At 40.5% G+C, this 16504-nt stretch overlaps 5 protein-coding genes across 5 annotated transcripts; 4 read left to right on the plus strand and 1 right to left on the minus strand.

Moving 5' to 3' along the window:
* The first annotated feature begins 6857 nt into the window (after positions 1 to 6857).
* On the plus strand, positions 6858 to 8454 carry P153DRAFT_399716 (uncharacterized protein). The gene is made up of 3 exons (XM_033671756.1): positions 6858 to 7763; positions 7814 to 8093; positions 8146 to 8454. The coding sequence occupies exons 1-3, from the start codon at positions 7130 to 7132 to the stop codon at positions 8348 to 8350; spliced, it is 1119 nt and encodes a 372-aa protein (XP_033520654.1). The 5' UTR covers positions 6858 to 7129; the 3' UTR covers positions 8351 to 8454.
* A 1200-nt stretch (positions 8455 to 9654) lies between these two features.
* Positions 9655 to 10653, minus strand: P153DRAFT_389010 (PRP38-domain-containing protein; the record flags this gene model as incomplete). The annotated part of the gene is made up of 1 exon (XM_033670806.1): positions 9655 to 10653. The coding sequence occupies one exon, from the start codon at positions 10651 to 10653 to the stop codon at positions 9655 to 9657; it is 999 nt and encodes a 332-aa protein (XP_033520655.1).
* Positions 10654 to 10946: 293 nt separating this feature from the next.
* Positions 10947 to 12249, plus strand: P153DRAFT_347356 (glycosyltransferase family 8 protein; the record flags this gene model as incomplete). The annotated part of the gene is made up of 3 exons (XM_033666168.1): positions 10947 to 11038; positions 11093 to 11578; positions 11630 to 12249. The coding sequence occupies exons 1-3, from the start codon at positions 10981 to 10983 to the stop codon at positions 12247 to 12249; spliced, it is 1164 nt and encodes a 387-aa protein (XP_033520656.1). The 5' UTR covers positions 10947 to 10980.
* A 491-nt stretch (positions 12250 to 12740) lies between these two features.
* P153DRAFT_89153 (camp-dependent protein kinase A) lies at positions 12741 to 14453 on the plus strand. The gene is made up of 2 exons (XM_033673465.1): positions 12741 to 13785; positions 13835 to 14453. Exons 1-2 carry the CDS (start codon positions 12842 to 12844, stop codon positions 14289 to 14291), a joined length of 1401 nt encoding a protein of 466 aa, XP_033520657.1. The 5' UTR covers positions 12741 to 12841; the 3' UTR covers positions 14292 to 14453.
* P153DRAFT_89185 (uncharacterized protein) lies at positions 14125 to 14657 on the plus strand. Its single transcript, XM_033673466.1, has one exon. It carries the CDS (start codon positions 14344 to 14346, stop codon positions 14608 to 14610), a length of 267 nt encoding a protein of 88 aa, XP_033520658.1. The 5' UTR covers positions 14125 to 14343; the 3' UTR covers positions 14611 to 14657.
* Positions 14658 to 16504: the final 1847 nt, after the last annotated feature.

Genomic DNA, 16504 nt, shown 5'->3' on the forward strand with positions numbered 1-16504 from the left:
AGTAAGTAATCTTTAGTACTAATATAGTACTTTAGATATTTCTAGTAAGCTCTTTAAAGACTTAGTTAAATAGTAGAAAATAAACAAAGTATTACTTTATAGAATAGTAATCCCTAGAGGACAGAGATTAATGTATAATCTTATTATTATATTTTTGCGTACGCGTTCTTTTAATTGTTTATTAGTTTTTATTCTAAAGTTTAACCTGGTTGTAAGTAGGCTATTAGCCCTCCGCTTCCTATTACTATTACTATTGCTATTGCTATTGCTATTGCCGTTGCTGTCGCCCTAACAGTTACTAGTCCTTATACTACTAACAGTACATATAAGTACTATACCTGCCTAATTACCTTTACTAGTCTTATTTTTTAATTATAATACTAAAAATCTGTAAAGGCTTACTTAAAGCAGCTCTTATTTAAGGTTAGAGTAGTATTATTATACTACTTTAGAATAAGCTAGTTAAGTTAAAAGAGCTAGGTATTTAAAAAATCATTATTAGCCTTAGAAACTTATATAAAAAGAAGCTAAAATATAACTTTATAGAGCTTTACTTTAAGCCTTTTATTAACTTTAAAGTACTATAATAGTATTAAGAATAATATATTGTAGTCTATACTTTATTAAAGTACTGTAAGATAAAATACTTAAATATTTAAGCTCTATTAATAGTATTATACTATAAGTATATAGTCTTAGTAATCCTATAGTCCGCTAAAATAAACCTGCAGATTTTAGCTAATAGAATTGTGTTATAGCGCTGCATCCTAAGAATATAAAAATTAAAGCTAACTACTAAAAAACACATATATAAATTTAATCTTTAATATTTTTTAATATAGGTTAGTAATATTAATTTAGGTTAAGATAATTACATTTTGTATATATTTACTACGCCAGCCTAAGCTAGTAGTAAATATTACTACTAATAAGCTAAGATTTAAGCTCCTCCTTATTTATATAGAGAAACTAATAGAGATAGTAAATTATTTTATTATACCTTAAATACTTAAATACTGTTCTTTATAGTCTCTTATTTTAAACTAAGTTAAGATTTAAGCTTAAAATACCTTATAAAGGCGTTCTTTTAGTAGCTTAGGAGCTAATTCTAGCATAGATTATATACAGTTAATACTTATTTTAAGTATAAATTTTAATAAGTTTGTAGCTAATAGTTAGTATAGAAATAGCCTAGATTAGGTATTATTTTTAAAGAGGTATTTACCGCTTTAATAAGGCCTTAAGCCTAACTATAAAATTAAGGATAAATCTTTAGTAGGTACCTATAGTTAGAACTAAACTTAGTAATTTACTACTAAATACCTTATATAAGTTTATATATATAATATTAAGGAGGAGCGTAAATAAAGGTTTCTAGGTTTTATAATAGATCTGCTAGAGTAGGTAGTAACTTTAAAGTTAATTAAATTAATCTATTAAATTTAGAAACCTATTAGGTAAATTAATTAGTTCTAGGATATCTATATCCTTGTAAATTGTGTTACTAAAAGCTATACGTGTTTTAATTACCTTACTTTATATTTAACCTAGCCTCTTCCTTAATCTAGTAACTGTAGCTAGTAAATTATTAAATATTATAGTAAATAGTACTATATTAATATTATGCTAAGCTATTATCCTAACTCTCTTATTTCTTAAACTATTAATATAAATAGTGCCTTACTTAAGTTTATTATACTAAGCCTTAATATTAATAAGCTTTATTAAAAAGCCTTTAACTAGGTTATTAAGAGTAGTTAAAGGCTTAAGTTTAAGCTCTTAACTACTCTAAGTCTTTTATATAGACTACGTAGGCAGAGGTAATAGTAATAATATTAGTACTAGTAGTACATTTTTCTAAGGCTATCTGTGTTTTTTAGGAGGCTAGGATAATATTATTAGTAAAGCTGCAGCTTTGTGTTTTATAAAGAGCTACTATAATACTTAAGAAGAAAAATCTTTTAAACTAATTTTATATAAAGTTTTCCTTATTTATATAGTACCTACTACTATAATTCTAGTATACTATAACTTCTTAAGTAATAGTACTAACGTATATAAGTTGTTTATAAAAATTATATACTTATTAGGCTTAAGTAGCTAGGCGTTAATGTTACTAGCAAAGTAGTTAAAAGTAAGGTAAAGTATAAAAGCTTTTATTAGGTAAAAGCTAGAGGCTATATATTATAAGTTAATTTTATATAAGCTGTCCTTCTATTTAGTACCTTTACTATAAAAGAGCTAGTTTAATTAATACCTAGAATCTCTAAGGTGCTATATTTTATAACCTATTAAGTTAGACTTATAATTAATTATTATCTTTTCTTTAGCGTGTCTATAGAAGTAAGTTATACTTTTATCTATAGCTAAATATTACTTAAGACTCTAGTAGCGTTAGCTAATATAATAGATATACTTAGAAAACTCCTATATATATTTAAATAGACGCGTAAATAAGTTACTAACATTACGTAGATATATATTATAAAAGTAATAATTAATTTACTTAAACTAGATACAGCCTATAATTTTATATAGATAGAGGTAGACTACTTTAAATTACGCGTTAGAGCGCTAGTAATCTTTAATTTATACCTTATAGTATATACCTATATAGATTTATATAGCTAGGTAACTTAAGAAATTTATCTAGTGTTATATTATACTATGCGCAGGTATATACTAAGGTAGACTTAGGCTGTTAGCAATAAGCATTCTTATTAGTATAGTAGTATATTTTTAAAATTTTAATATTAGTAAAGAATAGTTTAAAGAGCTTAATAGTAGTCTAATTATAAGGCTTACTATTAGAGTAAGGTAAGCGTAGGCTGCCTTTATTATTAAGGTTACTAAGTATAAGTAGTTTCTATTCTAGTAGCTTATTCTTAGGATAGCCTTAGAAGTATATAGGTAAAGGCTTCTACTGTAATTTTTAGAAGATAGGTATATCTTTAGGTATAAGATTATTATTAGCGCAGCTGTGTAAAGCTATAGAAAGGAGGTTATAAAATATAGAGTAATAATATAGATATAGAGTAAGTTAGTATTAAGTTAATTAATAGTTTCTAAGTTTAAAGTTTATAACGTTTGCTAAACACTAACTTACTAATACTTAGCCCTGCTCTAATTAGCCTAATGTTAAGCTAAAATCTGCGGGTTTATTTTAGCGGACTATAGGATAGTAAGATTACTAGTTATCTAAGAAGTTTTTATAATTTAGCTATAGTTAATAATATAAACTAAGGTTTATAACTAAACTAAACTTTAACTAACAGCTACCTAAACTCTTAAATATGTATCTATACTAGTATATTAAGTAGAGTATTACTAAAATATAGTTAACCTGCTTTTTAATACTATTATTATATACTTTTACTAATTTCTACTATATATAAAGGGGCTAGGTATTAGCTTCTACACTAAGTTACTGTACTGTAATCTTACTGTATTGTGTCTATCTACTTATGCAATAAGTATAAATACGCTAAAACCCTAAAAAAATAATAGAATAGTAATACTTCTTACTTAAAAATCAAGAATATATTATAAAACTTAATAATTAATGTAAAACTTAAGTAATAATATTATAAAGTTAAAGTTTAGCTTCTTTTTATTTAAGTTTATTAGTGTAATAGACTTTTTAAGTAAACTTAGTTTTAATTAATTAATAAGCTTACTACTAAGTTATATAATTATAGTACTTTAACTTTAAAAAAAAGCTACTTTAAGTAAGCTATAATAAATATAAAGTATATTACTTTAAATTAAAGAATTATAAAAGTAATTGTTAAAGTATAAGACTTTACTATAAAACTATATAGTTAATATAAGATAAGGATAAAGCTAGCTAATTTTACTACAAAGTAGTAATTACGGTAATAGTAATAGTAGAAAAAGTAGTTATATTAATAGAAAGTAAAAAGTTAATACCTTATAACTAAGTTAAACTTTAGCTAAAGATAAGATAGTATATAATAACAATATATATATAACTAGAATATAATTATTATAATATATTAATCTTTATCCTTAAAGATATAAGTTTATCTAGCTAATAAACCTTTTTTAATACTTAGCTATTTTAATACAACTAATTAACTACTAGAAAGTAAGAAACTCTATACTAACCTTTAAATAAAAGCTACTTTTAAGTAGATATTCTTAAATTTTAAGTTTTTAAACTACTAAATAAACTTAGTATTAGTAATTTTAGTAAGGATTTAACTGTTTCTTCTTTTAAGTAATATAATAAGCAAGTATTACAATAATAGTAATAGTAATAGTAATTATAGCTATAGTAATATATAGTAAAAAACTAATAACTTAGAACTAAGTTAATTGTTAGTTATTAAAGATAGTACTTATAGTAATACCTAATAAGTGTTAAAAACTTATATATAATAAAAGAATAATAGTAAATTAATATACAAGTTTTTATCTTATAAAAAAAGATATATTTTAAGTTTTTAATTAAGTCTTAAGTGCTTTAAAGAATTCTAATTTCCTATATAAAAGATATTCTTACTACTCTAATTCTTTTTTTTTTTTTACTACTTATATAGGTTTTACAAGATCTTTTAAAAGATTCTTATATACTAGAGAAGTATTAGAAAAAACTTATATAACTTTTTTATAATTAGAGTAGTATTAGAAAAAACTTATATAATTTTTTTATTATTAGACTACTAAACGATAAAGCCTTAATATTTCTTAGTACTAGTAATTAAATAAGACCACTATTAAAGTAGAATTTTAGTAGGTATAAAGAATAAAGTAAAATAGATAAATAAATAGATTTAGTATATAAATTTTAATATCTAAAGTAAAGAAGAATTAATTAATCTAAGCTTAAGTATATTAATACTTAATATATAGGTTAATAGACATACTATAGTTAAACTAATATATAAAAAGTTAAAGTAAAAGCTTATACTTAGCCTTTTTGTATATAATAAATAGGTATAACTAGTTAGAATAATAGTAATAAAAAGTAAATTAACTGTAACTTAATAATATTCTACTTAATACAATCTTATAAATATATTAATAAAAGATTAAGCAGCTTTTAGCTAAAGTTTAGTTTAGTTTAAAACTTTAGTTAATCTTCTAAACCAATACTAAGTTATAAATCTTTTAAATAAACTAGTAATGTTAAATATACTACGTAGGCAGCTTGAGAATTAGTGTTAAAAACTATAACTTATTTAGATATACTTAAATCTAACTATTTTTTATACCTTAGAAATTAAAATAAAATAACTTTAATTATCTATCTATTTATTTTAGATTTATTTACTTATACTTAGCTAATTAAGTTATTCTATTAGTATTTTCTAAACGTTTCTATAGGATATGTTACAGTAACCTAATAGTATAATAACTACAGTTAGTAGTTACTAGAACTATTATAATACTTAAGATATTTCTAACAAGATTATTAAAAACCTAGTTAAGTAGTAAAGAAACTTAGAAAGTATAACTTAGTATAATAGTTACACGTTCTACTAAGTTAACATAGATAATTTATTTTACTTTCAGCTTAATTAAAAACTTTAAGTAAAAACCTTTATAGTTAGAGTGTTACTTCTTCTATTTTAAGTTTAAAAAACTAAGAAAGAATATATTTAATACCTAGCTTTTTTAGCTTTCTAGCTTTACTACTAAGTAGTATAGAAATACTGTTCTAACTAAAATAAAAAGTAATTTAAATAAGCTTATACAATCTTTTAGTATTCTACCTTAAATAAAATCCTTATAGAAGTAATTTTAGAGGTATAAAGTTTTTTTTAAAACTATAGAGTTAATATAGAGTAATAATATAGCTAGCTAATCTTTATTAAGAAGTTAAAGTAATTATAATAGTAGTAGTAATAATAATAGAAACTAGAAAGTTATTACTAGGTTATACTTAAGCTACTATAGTTAGTGTAAATATATAATAAGAACTAAGAGGTAATTAAAGCGCGTATTAAACTGAAATATAATAGTATTTTAATATATTAATATTAATTTATTTATTCTAGAAGAGTTAGGTTATATAAGCCTAGATAGAGGTATAGCTAATTAGGTATAGAATAAAAGACTATAGTAGAGTTATCTAATTAGTAGAGCTTACTTTACTTCTACCTAAGGTTTATATACTTTTAATATAAGTTTTACCTATTACTAGCGTAGAAGACTTAGGTAAGAGTTAAACTAGGGTAGACTATATATTAAGTTTAAGTTAGGTTACAGTTAGGTTAGACTTATAAAAGATATAACCTTTATATAACTTATATTTATTTTCTTATATAAGTATAACTTTTTATTTATTCTATATATTATTAGTAAAATCTAATATTAGAATTTTACTAATTCTATTTTGTTTATTTACAGAGTAGCTACTATTATATAGACTAATTTATTAACTTGTTCTAGAACTTAGAAGTAAATACCTAGAAATCTATAAATAAAGGTTGTAATATATAGAACTATATTATATTTAGTTATTTTAATAGTAAGAAGTTTAGTAAAAGTTATACCTATTAAATAAAGGTAAAGCGAGGGTTTTAAGTCTTTATTATTTGGGTTTTTAACAAAAGAGTAAGTGTTCTTTCTTTTATATAGCTAAAATAGAATTAAAATCTCGCTGCATGCTTTAATTAATCTAATTAGTACCTTATTTTACCTGATCTAGTTTATTTTATTCTAACTATTAAAGATGTATTAATAATAAATGAACAGTTATTAATAAGAAATTATAATCTTTATTACCCTTGTTTTGTATTTAATTATTTATGTATATTTCTATTCGCTAAACTTAACTTTCTATTGTGTCTTTCTACTTTTTTACAATTGCAGTATTAATAATTACATCTTGTAAATCTAGTTTATTTTATACGTTTATGTACTATCTAAGCTAAACTTTTTTTAACGTTTTCCTTGATATTCTTGCACGTCGCAACTGTATGTTGAGGATGAGATTCACTCACATTCACCTTTTGAGCATCAACATGCCCTACATTCGCACTGTCGTAAGTGGGGCAGTCCGCATCACTTACTTTCCCATAGCTCGTTCGATCGTCTTGGTCATACTTTTATCACGGCAACTCAACTTTCAACTGGTCAACCCAACAGGATCTACTTTACCATGCGCCTAACTACCATATCATTGCTCGCCTGTCTTCTGGCAATCACCTTTGCCTGCCCTTCGCTGTTCGACAATCCAGTCTTGGTTAGTAATGACACATACTTGTCTGCAGCGCTTGAGAAGCAGGTTGGCGAGCATGACCAACTTAGACAAAGGTGGGTAGACGCCGTTGACACTGTCACCACTTTAGACAGGAATCGCTTCTATAAGCGCTGGCCCAAAGATCCTATCAGCAATACTCACCTCATCTGGTACTGTTACGAGGATGAGTCAACGCATGCAGAGATGGCCACTACAGTCGACCAAGCGCTCAAGCTGTGGTACGACAAGATCAATGGCCCTGGTGCCGATAGTGGCCACGCTTTGGAAGTTAGAGACGGTACAGATCTTGCCTCTGAGCAGCCTTGGTGCCGTCTCCAGCCCCCTCACCCAAATGCGTACAATTGGGATAGTAACTGGAACCCAAAACACAGCCCCACTACGGTTGTGATTCGAAAAGGAAAGCCCCACGGTATCGGAGCTGTCGCGAGTACGGGTTACAATCCAGAAGCCACAGGAGGCGATCATTATGTGGTTGTCGATCTGTCCAAGTACCATCCCTCTCACTGGGCCAGTTCAATCGCACATGAGTTTGGTATGCAGATGCCTTCAAGGTGGTCATAGACTTTGCTAATTGTATTGGAGGACATGTCTTCGGGCTTTCACATGAACATCAGCGCAAAGATCGCGACAAGTATTACCACTTTGAGTGCAAGAACGTCGGCAACTACGACCAGGTCAAGGAACAGGTCAAACAACACAAAAGCCCAGTCAGATACAGTATGGCCGATGTCTGCAAAAGCGCCATGCTTGGTTTCTCCTACAACAACTTCGCTGCAACGGAGTTTTCGAAAGAGAATAGGATCGATGAAGACGGTATCGAAGAATTCACGCTCGACGGACCATCCGACCCTCAGTCCATCATGTCAGTTCAACCACGAAACCAACCTGTTTCGCCATGCTAACAAGTGCACTAGGCTCTACTCAAGCGCCGCATACATGAAGGCAGAGGGGAACTGGAAGGATTGGAAAGACGCGGTTCTTGTCAAATGGAAGCCTGCATTTGCAGGGGAGAGCCACCCCAGAGAACGCACCCAAGACAACTGCGACATCATCTATGCGAACACGTTGGTATCCAATGGAGATATGGAGTACATCAAGATCGTATACCCGTGGGTCTGATAGACATACACTGACTCTTCCGATTCTCTCCAGACTTCTGAGGTAAAAGATTCCTCTTTACACATCATAAGTAAATTCACAGGCATTAGATACCTGGATAGTTTGAAGAAATCTCAAGACTGATTAACAATGTCTAAGTTCAATAAAGCCACCTAACCTATCTAATGAGGCCCTAATGCATTGTTCAGAGTGCATCCATATTGAGTTTAGCTGTTGGTCTCTTTGTCTATCATAGTCTGGGCGAGATGTGCCATTAACTCGCCTGTGAACGTGTCCCCATGCATATGTTTCTCGCTTGTGACTAGTATACACTGACAAGTAGTTCGGACTTCTTGTCAGGTTGATGACAATCCCAAGAGCAGACGATGCTATGACTGCAATGGTACCCTGTGGTATACTGAGCTTCGCAAAGGGTATTGATTAAACATTGAAACGTTTTCATGATGAGCATCACGCTGTCTGATGACATGAAAGAGATGAGGGCAAAAGACACGCGTAACTTCCAGGACAATCAATACTAAGAAAAGAGACTGTTGATCTGGCCCTGCATTGGTTGATATGACACCCGTACCTCGTCAAACGATGAGAATCAAGGTGCCGTTCACATCAATGATCCTAGGTTTGATTTACAAGATGTGTTTGCAAACACGGTGATTGGATGAGACATATGAGAAACCAGAGAAAGCGTGCTTGAATTTGAGGAAACGCGATTCGCATTACATCCCTATGCCCCAAAGTCACTCCGCCATTCTTCCTCCTCTACCACCACCACCTCCTCTTCCTCCTCCTCTTGATTACACCATACTCCAATTCCGATACAGACGCTACTAGTCACTTACAGCTCTCTCAGATCTTCTGATTGTTGATATTATTATCTGCAATGATATCCCATGCATTGTGAAGAGGTCATATATACTCTTCCCCCTATAAAACCCAAGCACAACTCCAACGCTAAACATGGAGGATCCGTTCAGAGTTTACTTGACTGATAATTGGTGAAGACTTGACATTGATACTCCAGCAGGGTCATGAGTAATTGTGGACCATGAGAGGGTATGTTGCTAATCGGCGTATCACAACCGAAGCAAGGCGAGGAGATGTTTGGAAGAGACCCCTGGCGTTAACCTCGTGAGGAGAGAACGCTTTCAGAATGGATGAATCGAGAAGGTGCAAAGAGTGTTGCATTACATGAGTCGAGAACCTGCCTGTCACTCCCGACTGTCGTAGCATATCAAGTGGAGGACGTGGCAGTCACAAACTTTGGTGTGTACTACAAAGCCTTCCTGTAAGATATTCTCCCACGGCTATGATGATCGGTCTCTCGAACCATCCCTACTCCTGCTACGCCTTCTGCTACGACTTCTACTTCTTTCCCCAGGACTTCGAGTCCGCCGCCGATCTCGACTGTCCACGCTTCGACTCCTGCTTCGACTCCTGCTATCATAGCTCCGGCTCCTGCTCCGACTCCTGCTGTCATAGCTCCTACTTGGACTCCTGTAGCTCCCCTCGCTCCTGGCCTCTCCATCCTCGATCCCACCCATCTCCTCGTCAAGGGCATCTATCTCGTCTCCGAGTGGACTCTCTCTCGGATCCAGCATGTCTAGATCCTCCAAATTCGCCCTCGACGGTAGCTTCCACAGACTCGTTGCGCATATCCGGTCCTTGGTCAGCAAGTCGTCGATAAACTGGTCCATGTACGTCAGGGTGAAGGCGTCTTTGAGCCGGCGCTTGATTTTGCGGTAGTCGGTGAGCAGAGGCTCGAGGGTTTTGTAGATCTCGACAGGCTCCCAGGCGAGACGAATGTAGAAGGCCGCGAGACAGCGGAGATATTTGAAGGAGCCAAGCTTGCCCGCTGCGTTGAGATCTTGTTCCTTTTTGTCTTGCTCGCCCTCCTCAGCAGCTTCCTTGTCTTCTTCTTCTTCTTCTTCCTTTTTGACCTTCCCATTCTCGTCTTCTTCATCCTCGTCCTCGTCCTCGTCTCCCTTGAAATTCAGGTACTCCAACACAATCGCCTTGTCCGGCACGAGTTGCAACATCTTGAATGCCAAGCACAGGAACGGCGTCGGTTTTCCCATGATGCCCGTCGTGCCACCGATGAACTTCAAGTCTGCAGCACGGTCACATAGTGTCGCCGCATTGAGACCAAAGCACTGCTCCTTCCAGTAGTAGGACTCTGTGATGCGATCGCGAACACCCTTTTCGAAGAGCAGCGCCGGGTTCTGGCCGCGGATCAGAGCGCCCGAGTAGCCGCGGTCGTCGAGGAGGGCGCGCGCGTCAGCTTTGTCGTATGCGGGTTTCGACATTGTGGATGTGAGTGTTGGATGGGAGGGGCTATTGCATGGCTCTGAAGGGGGGGTTGGGATGTGCGACGAGTAGGAAGAATCGTGTAGAGTAGCAACGTGACGGTGACGGTGGTCGCAAAGTCGCGACTGCCCAATTCGCCTATCGATTGTTGCTCCTTCCAACCGGGCAATCAACACTGCAGCCCTATGAGCGATCAGGCCCAGGCCCACATAGCACGTCACACACATTCACGACATACGCCTACCTGCACGCGCTCGCTCCTGCATTTCCGCAAACCTTCTTCGTCGACTATCTATGCCCCTTTGATACCCTTTTATATTCCTACCATGGGCCGGCTGCTTCTCACTTCAAGCCAGGTCTCGGTCCTGTTTTCTGCTACTGTTGGTACACTCGCTCACATCGACACATGCACCGCAAGACACTGACTACTGGTCGCAGTCTTTCTTTTTACCCTCGCGCTCTTTCTGTCCGGTTACGTCCTGCAACAACGATATGTGCACAACCTACAAGCCGCGATAAGACCACGTCTGCCGAAACCATTACCCGCAGCGGTTCCCATATTACCACCGACGCTAGATGCGAAATGGGCGAGACCCATGGGAAGTCGTCCCGAGGTGGACGAGACAATGGAGCAGTATATAGCAGGGCAGACGCTGGACTGGAGTAGGCTGGGTTACGTGCAGGTAGTGAGGGAGCATATCGAGCTGTGCAGCGCTGTTATGCTGCTCTCTGATCTGCACAGGATGAAGAGTCCAGCCAGGAGGATACTTATGTTTCCCCGATTGTGGTTGCAGCAGACGGAAGAGAAGCAGAAGGAGAAGTGGGATCCAGAGTTGGCGACGACGTGGCGCTTGCTGAGGAACGCGGTGAGGCGATATGGCGTGCATCTCATACCTATGGAGACTATTGTGGACGGAGCAGACGGTACGTTCGATCTTCACCAAGACCACGGGGCATGCGATTGACGGACAAAAGCAACGTTACCGTCGTCGTATTCACTAGCGAGCCTGTATTCACTGGTCGATTACGAGAGGATAATATACCTGCAAGGACCCGGCGTCATGCTCGACGCATCTGCGCTGGACTCGTTGCTGGCGTTCTCAAAATCCGAGCCCATGGCCGCTTATCCAGCGACGCCTGAGCGGACGGACTTGTCGACGTCGCTGCTCCTCATCCATCCAACGCAAGAAAACTACCACCAGCTGAAGAAGCTGCGAACGTCGAGTCCAACATCAGACCTCGACCTCTTCCGGAAAACATTCGCGGCGCCCAAGTCACTAATTTCAGAGTGGTCGCTGTCTATGGGAAACGTCGTCTTCGTATCGCAGAGCCTTTGCGACGCGAGTGATAGCTTCAACGCGACCGAGTTCGAGCAGGCGACTACGTTTGTGCGGCTGTCAGATGCCGGGCTGCCGGGGCCCGAGTACGATGTGCCATTCTGGGAGCGTGCAAGAGTGCGGCCCAAGAACGAGCAGGCCAAAGAGGCGTGGGGCAGGCTGTACGAGAGGTTCCGGCAGCAGCGCATGGAGGTGTGCGGGCTGGACCTTGAGGTGTATCAGCCTGTGGTGCTGTCGGGCGTGACTGATGAACTGTGAGACGACGAGACGCGTGCTTGGTGGTTACGTTGTTTGTTTTGAATATCACGATGCTACGAGTGCATTCAGTCGCAATGAAGGTGATGCACGGCCATGACTCTGTGCTGTTGGCGAGATCTAGGCTGGGAGCGATGTGGCACCATGACGCAACCGTGTAGAGCTCCCCGCGGCAGGCGCAGTGCAGGCCGGCGTGGTAGGCGGCCACAGGCGGGCTCACAGGCTGCGGAGAGCGGTGTAGCTGGGTGGGCAGAGGCACATACGAGCGCCCGTGGCAGCAGCGGCCAATGCGTGCTGGGGCCGGCGGTGGCAGCAGCTCGGCGGCGCGAGACAGCTTCGTTCTTTGATGCGCCGATCGCTGGGCCGGCCGCCTCGCACCTTCCCCGCGAGCATCAACCAGCCCCCTCACCCATCTCTCGCGCGCGCCTGCAGCCGTGGATGCCCTGCACACGCTCGCCCTCGCTCGCCCTCGTCCTCGTCCCCGTGTCCGGCCCCAATTGCTGCTGCACGCGTCGCCCCGCTGCCCGCCTGTTGCGTGCCGGCTGTAGAGTGACGGTTGTAGCGTGACGGACGGCGCTGGCCATCGAGCGACGGTATGCCTACCCTCGGTTTCCTCAAGAAGAAGCGGACCAAGGATTCGACGGGCTCGGCCGACCTTGCGTCGCCCACGTCGCCCACCAAGGACAGCCACCGGCCCATGACGCCCACGTCGTCGAAGCGCACCTCGGGCTCCTTCCACCTCACCAAGACGCGCACCAACGACTCGGCCACGGCCGCCTCGAGCGCCTCTGCCCACAAGCCGACCGACTCGATGAATCCGGCCGCGCACCCGCCGCAGCCCGCCGGCGCGCCGTCGCACAACGTGCCCAGCATCCAGAACATGATCCACCCCAGCGGCGCGCAGGCGGCGCACCAGCAGCCGACCAAGAACGGCGCGGTGCAGTTCCAGACGCACCCGCTCAACCAGGCGCGCGTCACAAAGGGCAAGTACACCCTGACCGACTTCCAGATCCAGCGCACGCTCGGCACGGGCAGCTTTGGCCGCGTGCACCTGGTCCAGTCCAAGCACAACCAGCGCTTCTACGCCGTCAAGGTGCTCAAGAAGGCCCAGGTCATCAAGATGAAGCAGGTCGAGCACACCAACGACGAGCGCCGCATGCTGCAGCAGGTCAAGCACCCCTTCCTCATCACCCTGTGGGGCACCTTCCAGGACTCCAAGAACCTGTACATGGTCATGGACTTTGTCGAGGGCGGCGAGCTGTTCAGCCTGCTGCGCAAGTCGCAGCGCTTCCCCAACCCCGTCGCCAAGTTCTACGCCGCCGAGGTCACCCTGGCCCTCGACTACCTGCACTCGCACAACATCATCTACCGCGACCTGAAGCCCGAGAACCTGCTGCTCGACCGCCACGGCCACCTGAAGATCACCGACTTCGGCTTCGCGAAAGAGGTGCCCGACATCACGTGGACGCTCTGCGGCACCCCCGACTACCTGGCCCCCGAGGTGGTGGCCTCCAAGGGCTACAACAAGTCCGTCGACTGGTGAGTTGACTGAACCCACCACACACTGTCGCCTGCTAACGCCGCCAAGGTGGTCCCTCGGCATCCTCATCTTCGAGATGCTGTGCGGCTTCACGCCCTTCTGGGACGGCGGCTCGCCCATGAAAATCTACGAAAACATCCTCAAGTCGCGCGTCAAGTACCCACCCTACATCCACCCCGACGCACACGATCTGCTGCAAAAGCTCATCACCCCCGACCTCACCAAGCGTCTCGGCAACCTCCACGGCGGCAGCAAAGACGTCATGAACCACCCCTGGTTCGCCGAGGTGACATGGGACAGACTGCAGAAAAAGGACATTGACGCGCCATACGTCCCACCCGTGCGAGCCGGCGTCGGCGATGCCAGCCAGTTCGATAAGTATCCGGAGGAGTCGGAGCAGTATGGGCAAGCTGGCGACGACCCGTGCGTGCAGGCTCCGCCGTACACTGTAGATCACATTCTGACGTGTCCTAATAGTCACGGACACCTGTTTCCCGACTTCTAGACACGTCCGTCCGTCCTTCTCTCCTTCAGCCGCTTACACAACTCCACCAGCCATGGTTGCTTGTTTGTTTGCATCAACGACGCAACCATCAAGCCCGTGTCGAGGTCCCACTACTCTCTCTATCCCTCTTTCCCTACCAGAAGCTTTTGACAAACATGTGGGCTATGACAAAAGCGCGAGGTGGCTTGTGTACTCTTTCCTTGATTTGTGTTTACTAGTTATTCTTATTCGTGCTGTTTATGGCACATCATTGGATACGGTGCGAAGCGGCGATCGCACACCAAGTGCACGAGGTGCGCCGGAAGGAAGGATGGGCTGATCAAGTCAAAACAGACGATACAATGCAACATCAACAGTGTCATGACGAGCTTTTATGCCGAGGAACGGCTGTTGTGTTGTGGGAAGTAGAGAAACTAGGTAGACGGGTATAATCCTATAATCCCATCCTCGAGACGTTGTACTGTGTTCTTTCTGTGCATGCTGTACTGCTGAGTGATGCAGGGGATGGATAGATAATCTTGATGTGCTGTTGTGAAGACTGATGCTGGAGAGTGATGTCATGTATGTCATTCGCCAGTAATGCCGAGGCTCTATTCATGGAGGAGGCGGACCTCACTATCATCCCTATGCGTGTCGGTTTTCTTAAGTATTCTTTGTGTGAGAGAAAACATACGCGTGCATTGGAACGAGAACCATACGTGGATGGGAAGAAGCATGCTAAGTCTGGCTTGGAGAGTGGTGTAACGTGGGGGATAGAAGGCACTGTATGTGACCGTCTCGGACGTAGGCATAAGAGATTGAGAAGCTGATCTTCATGGATGTATTCGGTAGGATCGTCTTGAATCGTGGGATGCCCTGATTGTACTCTACGGTTCAGGTGCAGGCGCCCGACTAATAAGCTTTGTAGAACTATCATACACGCGTTGTTTGTGGGGGGAACGCTGAGATGAACCACACGATTGTAGAGACGAAGGAGATGGACAAGATGAACGAGATAGACAAGATGGACGAGATGAAGAGTTGAAGAGATGAAGAGATGAAGAGATGGAAAACGTGGAACATACAAAGTTCGACTATAAAGAGCATAGAGAAATTGTTTGCAGTAGCTCTAACGAACCACAGACGATGAGTACCAAAGTCCTAACGAGTATTACACTATCCCACTGAGTGGAGATATTGACGCGTCAGAAGTGTTCGAGATATCACTTCCTTGGGAAGAGGTTTGCTGTTGCCTTCCATCGATTGGATTCCGCAACAGGCGTAGTTCATTCTCTGCAACACAACACGACAATAGCACTGCGATCCAGCGCTTCCATAGGTGCTTGCGCTGCTCTGTCCGTTCATCAAGATCTATTGAATGGCGTGCTGGACTTGACCCGTTCTGTGCTGGACTTCGGCGCAGCCTCCTACGAACGAGATTGGAACAAGCATGTGAAAAGACAGCGCTGACAACCTACACAATGAGTATGTGTCAACGAATACAGTCATCTCAGCCTTCAAGTCGTCGTAGGGTCATTCGGTTGACAGGTTTTGCAAGTACACGGTCGAAACTCAGTGGTTGAGCAGGTTGCTGTGTGTGGTTTCTCCGGTGATATCGCAGTATTGGCTTGGTTCAAGCGGACAAGACGGTGCAAACAATCCTGTTTCGGGCTGACTTTTGTGCAAAGAAGCCCTCAATTCTTCTTTCTCCGGTCGAAAGGTCCGACGTCGCTCCATGTCCACGTTCACGTGGTTGAACGTACGTCTACAGTTGACAACGGCGAAACCACCACAGCCACCGCCTAGCTTTCGCGCGGGAAACAAGGGGCGTGAGGTACGAAGAGGTCAGCGAGCGACAGTTTGGGGGAGGCCGCGATATGCCAATGGTCGGACCAAGAGATGTGCTCGACTCGACACAACGATGACGGTGCCCAGAGACAAACAGATCTACACATCTTGACGCAGCAGGCGTGCTTTTCATAAATATGAAAGTTTGGCAAGCGAGATAAGGCACGACCTCTTTGGGCTGATTGGCTTGTCAGCCGTGTAATGACCCTCCCCAGCCTCCACAATCTGATCAGAAAAAGCACAAGATCCCCATTTGCGGGGAAGCGATCTTCAAGATCGTGAATTGAACCCCGGGATCACAGGCGATCTGCTTGGTTTCGCCACGATGTTGTGCTTATCGTACAGGTGCAAAGATGCACCATCGCACGTGGCTGAGCTTCACCACG

The sequence above is a fragment of the Dothidotthia symphoricarpi genome (assembly GCF_010015815.1).
Source record: "Dothidotthia symphoricarpi CBS 119687 unplaced genomic scaffold P153scaffold_18, whole genome shotgun sequence".
NCBI lineage: Eukaryota > Fungi > Ascomycota > Dothideomycetes > Pleosporales > Dothidotthiaceae > Dothidotthia > Dothidotthia symphoricarpi.

Excerpts from the sequence above, each read along its gene's own strand:
- P153DRAFT_399716 (XM_033671756.1), top strand. The coding sequence starts at position 7,130 with ATGCGCCTAACTACCATATCATTGCTCGCCTGTCTTCTGGCAATCACC. Across the intron at positions 7,764-7,813 it reads TTCAATCGCACATGAGTTTG|GACATGTCTTCGGGCTTTCA; the intron begins GTATGCAGATGC and ends ATTGTATTGGAG. Across the intron at positions 8,094-8,145 it reads TCCGACCCTCAGTCCATCAT|GCTCTACTCAAGCGCCGCAT; the intron begins GTCAGTTCAACC and ends CAAGTGCACTAG.
- P153DRAFT_89153 (XM_033673465.1), top strand. The coding sequence starts at position 12,842 with ATGCCTACCCTCGGTTTCCTCAAGAAGAAGCGGACCAAGGATTCGACG. Across the intron at positions 13,786-13,834 it reads TACAACAAGTCCGTCGACTG|GTGGTCCCTCGGCATCCTCA; the intron begins GTGAGTTGACTG and ends AACGCCGCCAAG.
- P153DRAFT_89185 (XM_033673466.1), top strand. The coding sequence starts at position 14,344 with ATGGTTGCTTGTTTGTTTGCATCAACGACGCAACCATCAAGCCCGTGT.